Source organism: Austrofundulus limnaeus, unplaced genomic scaffold, assembly GCF_001266775.1.
Source record: "Austrofundulus limnaeus strain Quisiro unplaced genomic scaffold, Austrofundulus_limnaeus-1.0 Scaffold318, whole genome shotgun sequence".
Taxonomy (NCBI): domain Eukaryota; kingdom Metazoa; phylum Chordata; class Actinopteri; order Cyprinodontiformes; family Rivulidae; genus Austrofundulus; species Austrofundulus limnaeus.
Window position 1 is genome coordinate 112,529 of NW_013952720.1, and position 7,160 is coordinate 119,688.

Below are 7,160 nucleotides of genomic sequence, written 5' to 3' on the forward strand. Positions count from 1 at the left end.
CTCATCTTTTATATGTTTTAGCTACTTTTTTATTTATTTTTTTTAGCAAATTTGAGCTTTTATCAGCCAAATTCATATTTTTGTGATAATTTCAGCTTCTTACTGCCTTAATTCAACAAATATGTGCTCTGTTCGCCTGTGCCAATTCTACCCAATTCAGCTACTTTTTAGCTATTAGGCTAGARTCAGTGTTTTACCTATTCAACAAAAATCCTTCAGTGTTAAGCATTCACACTGCATTTAGCAGGAAATGCCAATTCTGTAGTTGACAAAGTACCTCTGGTGGTCATAAAGTTGTGGCAGGTGGTCATAATGTGGCTGGTGGACCCATTTATATAATCTGTCATCGTTCAATGTTAAAAACATTCATGTCTGAAAATGTTTTACTTTCRTCAATTCTTCAGATGTTTCTGCTCGTTTTGGTTTTTATCAACCTTAAATCTGATTATTGATCAACTTCAGGTAGATAATAGACCCCGCCCTCTGAGGAAGGGGAGGTTTTCATACCTGGTTCACGACTTCAAAGTACAGAGCCAGAGTGGTGTTTGGATCCAAACCGCAGATCTTCCACTGACACGTTCCTCCCGTCCCGATTTCCTGAAACAAAACATTAAAGTCTTTTTTTTTTGTCCTTAGAAATGAATAAAAACTACTTCCTGTCGTTATGAACACAAGAAATAAAAACCACAGCTTCAGATCCACAGTAAACACCACAGCTAGCTAAAAGCTAAATGTTAAACGTCTAGCTAGAAGCTAAAATATCAAATATTCAGTTAAAAGTTAAAAGTACCAAAAGTCTGTTTTAAAGCTAAAAGTACCAATTACCAAACATGTAGCTAAAAGTACCAAAAAAGTTAACAACGTTTTATTAGCCATCTTTAATCTAATAAAGCTAAACGAAAGCTAACAATAAATATTTCCATCATTCTTTAAAGGAATGCATAAAAAAGACAAATGTTTCCTGATCTGTTCGCTCACAGAAATGATCTTTGTTGAAGCTAATGCTAACAGACCTCTCAGAAGGTGCTTTCAGACAACAGGAACCTTCACACGGTTCCTAGAACCATTTCAGGGAGTTCCACTGGGAACTGTTCATAAGGGGGTCCTCAACAAAACCTGCTCAGGGGCCAGAATGTGGCTGAGCAGAATCTGTGGGTCTTCAGTCCCTACGAGTGTCCCAGTTCCCTTCAGGTCTGAAAACACCTTCTGAACCGAGTCCAGTTCTGGTCCATGTGTTCTATAATGAATCCAGTTCTGGTCCAGTTCTGGCCCGGGTGTTCTGCAGTGAGTCCTGACTCGTACGTTTTCAGAAACACAGGATCCTTTGGCGTTCAGAGTCACACACGGGCCGATGGCTCCACACACTTTGATCTCCCTGGATGTCTGAGGATAAAAACACAGCAGGTTTATTATTATTATTTATGTATTATTATTTATTTATTATTATTTATGTGGTCAGCTGGAGGCAGAGCGCCCACTTTCTGCGTAGCTCCGGTCGTACCTTGACCTCCAGCGTGGCGGTGAACGCCATCTTGAACGATCCCTGAACGTCTTTGGTGAAAACTCTTTGGAAGGTTTGTTTGAACAGAGACGTGTTGAAGGAGTCGGCCATCACCATGTAGCCCCTGAGACAGAGAGAGAGAGAGACAGGGACATGAAGACAGACAGACAGTGAGACGGATGCTGAGCTTGTTTGTTGTGGTAGTAGCTTAAAGTGATCCACGACTAGTTGTAACATTAGACTTTATTTGATTAACATTTATTTTAACTGTAAAATTTTTATAAATTAGCTCTATTAGCTGATTAGCTTGGCGCTAGCGCAACAAGCTAAACTGAGGTCCTCCATCCATATTTTCAGTTCCAGGCTGAGTCATTTCTACCTTCTCCTCTCTGTCAACGCTCTCTGGTTTCATTTAAAAGAGTCGATCATCAGATATTGTCCAAGATTAACCTTCAGGGTGGATATAGCTCGCTAGCAGCCTCGCACCGAGGACCTATCCACGTCATCATTTACCCAGAATGCTTTGTGTGGAAATAAAATGGCTCCGTCTGTGTTAAATTACATTTTTAAAAATTTACAAAACTGACCAGGCTACAGTATTTTTACAGTCTTTATTTTACAGTTAAAATAAATGTTTATCAAATAAAGTCTAATGTTACAACTAATCATGGATCCCTTTAAGGATCTGGGTCCGGTTAAAGGTTCTGGAAACAACAAATCCTGCCGGCGTACCCGGTGTGATTGGGGCAGCATTTCATTTCCAGCAGGCCCGTCTGATCCAGAGCGCAGGCGTAGATGTCGATGATGTGACCGTTTGAGGACGCTCTGTTGGCAAGGGTCTCAAAGTGCTGCAACACACACACACAGACACAGACACACACATGAAACCCATTTTTAAAGGGCCTGTAACATCAAATTTGTGTGATAAATGTGAATACGTTTTTGGGAAAAGAACATTGATAACATATTGCAAAACAAATTCCACAAAGTTGAGATGAACAGTTGTTGAGATATTCGCATGTGAAGGAACAGGAAGTGATGTCAAAGGGGAATGTGAATGTGAACAGAGCGATGCTACAATAATTAGAGAAGAATCTGATGTTTMTTTAGATTATTTTGAGTCATTTTCAGAGTTGAAGAGTTTAAACAATATTTTTAACAAACAAAGACCAGAGTTTCTTTTCTTACAGTTCCCCTTTGATGTCACTTCCTGTTTCACTTTGCTGAGCCAAATTCAAGAGAAAATATACCAGTTATGAGACAAAATGGGTAAAATCATGTGTATTATGCTAATTTTCTTAAATAGAAATACATTTTTTTTGTTTGTATTTGAAGTATAGGCCTGTCACAGGAACTTTAATGTTTGCAGTGTATCCAGGTTTCTCAGGTCCTACTTTGGTAGCTTTCTTCATGAACTTGGCGTTGTCCTTCTCGATGTCATGCCAGGACCTGATGGGGGTCTTCAGCTCGTCCCCCACCACCATGCCCGGCCCCTGCGTTGCCGGCCCCCCGATGAACGTCATAATCCGGGCCCCGGTGTTGGGGAAGGTGCACTGAGGACAGAATGTGTCAATCAGACTCTGTTGGACATGTCTAAGGCTCTGTCATTTCCATGATGCAGAAAAACACGGACGGAATCGTGGAATTGACCAAACAAAATGGAATCCAGCGTAAAACGCAGAATCTCATGGAATTTGCTAATTTGAGTGAGTTTCTGAGGTATTTTGGCTGCTGCTGCTCCCTGTACCTGCCGTTACCTGTTAACGGCACGCAGTGTGAGCTCTGAGCACTCCTCCTGACATGTGAGGAGGGAAAAACAAAAAGCTGCGAGCTTTGTCCGTTTTTTTGATAAATCACTGTAAACAGGGTGTCTCCATTAGTAAATGAGCTCAGAATGTATTCAGTTAGCAAGTGTGCACAAATTGTTGCTGTTCGTAGGATTTATGTTTCTTTATGACATATTTAATGTTAAGTTAAATTCTTAGATTCTGTTTTACACATAAGGAATGTTTTTTTTCTTAGTAAATAATTTTAAACACCTTTCAAAAAAATTTTAATGTTGTACTGAAATGTCGCTTTTTGTTATACATGACTCATTATATCGAAAATGAGGATTAAGTCAAATTTGGTCAAAATTAGCTTTTTCAGATTCCTGCTTTAAACGCTTCATTTTGAAACCTGGGTCATCCTGATATCATCAGTTTATCCAGAGATATGACTTCATTTGTCTTGTTGGTTATGATAATACATTACTGTTTGGTCTGAATCCTAATTTTATGTAAATTTATTCAGTAATTTTTTTATGTTAATATAAACAGTAAACATCAAATATTATTTGTATATTAAGATTTTCCAGTTGGAAAGAAACACAAACATTGTTAGCTCTCAGGGAAAAATTCTAAATTTGAAGTAAGTTTTTCTCAAAATCAGGTTTTTTGTTGCCACTACTCAAAAAAATGCTTCAAAATGTTTTTTCAGGATTATATTTCAGACAGTTCATTCAAATTATACATTAAGGCATTAATTCATTATATTTTGACAAAATTAAATTTTTGCACCTAATTAAATCAAAACCCTGTATCTGCATGTTTCTCCACTTTTGGACTTAATCCTGGTTTTGATGTGACGGCTCACGTATTAGTGAAAGTGAAATAACAAACGTTATTTTTTTTTTTATTTCTCTAGCTATTTGTTTGTTTAATTATTGTTCAGTCACTTTATAATAACACACTTTAGGTTAATAAATATGGTTTCAACGAAAATGTGGAATTAAAAGAAATTTAAAAACAGAATTTGGGAACAAATAAATCAGATTTTTTAGAGACTCCGCTCCCTCCTCACCTCCAGCAGTCCCACAGCGATGGACATGGCCACGCCCAGAGAGCGCAGGGGCCTCTTGCCCTGCGTGACGGGCCAGGGGTCCCGCTGCAGCTCGCTCAGGAGGTCGGTCAGGTTCATGTCGATCTTCTGCACCGGCTGCAGAAACCTGGAGGGACGGAGACACTGAGGACCACAGCAGGACATGTCCAACAAGAACCCGGTCCCACACCTTTACCTGTTGGACAGAGGCTGCTGGGGCGTTTGAGGTCCTCGTCCCTGAGCACCGGAGGACTTTGTAAGACCGAGCATCTCCTGTAAGAGACAGCAAAACTGTTGGACATCCAGAGACTCCAGTTTTGTCTTGTTTTAGTTCTGGATTCGTCCCCACCTGCAGCTGCTTGGCGTTCAGGTCTTTGGTCCCCCTGAAGACGTAACTTTTGGAGATCCCCTCGCAGCCCAGCTCGTGGACCTGGACCATGCGTCCGAAGGTGATGAGTCCCACCAGAGCAGTGGGGGGCAGCAGGGACAGGGACATCTGCAGGGACTCCTTCAGGGCCTGCAGGTCCTCGTCCTCCATGCAGGTGTCCACCAGGTACAGGAAGACCAGCGGCATCTGAGGGCCTCGCTGAGGGCAGAGAGCAGACCAGGTCAGACTTCTGAGGACGTGGCGGGTCCGTTACCTGTCTCGCTGTCCCTTGTGGTCTCACCTGGACCACGTATTCGATGGTGGAGAAGTGGGGCAGCAGCTCAGCGGGCTGGTTCAGCTCTGAGATCCCAGCATAGGACGGAGGAAACTGGACAGAGACAAGAGGACAGTGTTGAATCTGTCCCCCCCATCAGCTGCTGGACCTGCAGGACCTGCTGGACCTGCTGGACTCACCTGGTTCCTCTGGTAACAGAAGTTGCAGGCCCACAGCTTGGCCCTGTAGTCCACCTGGCTGTAACACAGAGACAGGAAGTCCTCAGGTAAGAGTTGTTGGACAGGTGGACAGGTGAGCGTTTAGCGAGGCCTACCAGAGGGGGTTGAGGACGGCCCGGCAGGTGGCCCGGCTGCACAGGACCGGCTCGTATTGGATCGGGGGCAGGTCGCTGCGCTCCTTCAGGGGCGTGAACAGGGCCGCCACCGGGACCACCATGCGGGTCGCCTCCAACCGGCTGGAGGGCCACACGTTCCAGCTGAAGCGGACTCCGTCACGCTCCTCGTTCTGAGCAATGTACTCTGGGAAGGTGGCCATGGCAGCGCAGGTGGGGCCGTGGCTCGGGTGGAGGCGTGGCTCGGGTGGAGGCGTGGCTCAGGTGTCACACTGTCAGGCAGAAGCTGCGGGGCGGGGAGAGGAGGCGTCAGAAAAACAAGAAACAAACAAAACGTTGCGACACACGGGTGTGATGATTTATTTTCATCAGATAAACTAAAACTTCAGCTGTTTTTTTCTTGCTTCTGCTGATTCTAGAGTTTTCTGTCTGTCCACATCCTGAGACCTTTCCTATCAGACAKTTCTGCTCCTCCTACAAAACTACACTGACCCAGAACAAAAAATACTTAAAGTGAATTTCTATAAAAACATGTGAGTGCTGAGTCAGCAAACCACTCCTCCTGTTTTAGAATCTACAGACTTTATTTTAGCTGTTCATTCATCAAAACATTCAGCTCATTCGGCCGTGACTTTTCTAACTTTTATACTTTTCAAAATGTTAAAACTTTATTTAATTAACCCTTTGTTGCAATTAGTTTTTAGCTACAATTGCCACTTTTAGCTAGCCTTTTGGAATGTTTGGCATCAAATGTTTTGTTCTTTTAGCTTCTARCTACACTTTAGTACATTTAACTTTAACAACAACAACAACAACAACAACAACAAYAAYAACAAYAATAAYAATAATAACAATAATAACAATAACAATACATTTTATTTATAAAGCGCCTTTCAGGACACCCGAGAACACTGTACAATAGTAACAAACATTTAACAAAAGGGTTGTGTGGAAGAACAAAGGTAAAGAGTACAAAACAGACATATCTTAAAGTAAAATGACCAATCAATCTTTGTTAACAGCGATAAGCTAATCTGTAAAGATGTGTCTTCAGGCCGGTCTTAAACAGKGGGACAGAGGTGGTGTTAATCCATGGGGTAGTGAGTTCCAGAGCTGTGGAGCAGAACAGCTGAAAGCTCTGCTTCCCATGGTGCTGAGGCGGGCAGTGGGTACTGAGAGTTTTAGCTAGTTTTGGTACAGTTAGATACTAGCTAAACATTTGGTAGTTTTAACTTTTAACTAAATGTTTGGTACTTTTAGCTTGGTATTTTTAACTTCTAGCTAAACATTGTATATTTTTAGCTTCTAGCTATACATTCAGTACACTTGCCTATAAGCTAGCTGTTTGGTAATTGTAGCTAAACTTCTGATAATTTTAGCTTATAACTAAACTTTTAATACATTTAGCTAAAAGATCTTCTTTTAAGTAGCATTTTGCCTCTTTTATCTTTTAGCTAGTAATCACCTCCCTTTCAAATTTAGYTAAACATGTTTCAACTTTTACATAGCGCTCAACTTTTAGTGTTCTGTTTCTTTCAGCTAGTGCTTGCCTTCAGTAGCTTTTAGCTACTGTTCTGTCTCTTTCAGCTAGTGTCCTGTTTCTTTTAGCTAGTGCTCTGCTTTATGTAGCCTTTAGCTACTGTCTTGTTTCTTTCAGCTAGTGTTCTGCTTTATGTAGCTTTTAGCTAGTGTCCTGTTTCTTTTAGTTTTTTCTTTTTTTTACTAACGTTTCAATTCCTTACACCTTTTCTTTTGGCTGGTTTTATGCTTTCAGTTAGTGTAGAGATTGTTTTAAGTGTTATTTTTT

At 41.5% G+C, this 7,160-nt stretch overlaps 1 protein-coding gene across 1 annotated transcript in view; it reads right to left on the reverse strand.

Moving 5' to 3' along the window:
* sec23a (Sec23 homolog A, coat complex II component) overlaps positions 1 to 7,160 on the reverse strand; it is a 19,647-nt gene that overhangs the window by 10,802 nt on the left and 1,685 nt on the right. Inside the window, exons 2-12 of the mRNA XM_014022134.1 lie at positions 5,336 to 5,639; positions 5,202 to 5,259; positions 5,029 to 5,115; positions 4,710 to 4,946; positions 4,557 to 4,633; positions 4,343 to 4,487; positions 2,896 to 3,054; positions 2,234 to 2,349; positions 1,502 to 1,625; positions 1,303 to 1,383; positions 508 to 597 (exon numbers count right to left, since the gene is read on the reverse strand). Of these exons, the coding sequence (XP_013877588.1) occupies positions 508 to 597; positions 1,303 to 1,383; positions 1,502 to 1,625; positions 2,234 to 2,349; positions 2,896 to 3,054; positions 4,343 to 4,487; positions 4,557 to 4,633; positions 4,710 to 4,946; positions 5,029 to 5,115; positions 5,202 to 5,259; positions 5,336 to 5,556 (1,395 nt within the window). The 5' untranslated portion in view covers positions 5,557 to 5,639. The remainder of the gene's footprint in view (positions 1 to 507; positions 598 to 1,302; positions 1,384 to 1,501; positions 1,626 to 2,233; positions 2,350 to 2,895; positions 3,055 to 4,342; positions 4,488 to 4,556; positions 4,634 to 4,709; positions 4,947 to 5,028; positions 5,116 to 5,201; positions 5,260 to 5,335; positions 5,640 to 7,160) is intronic.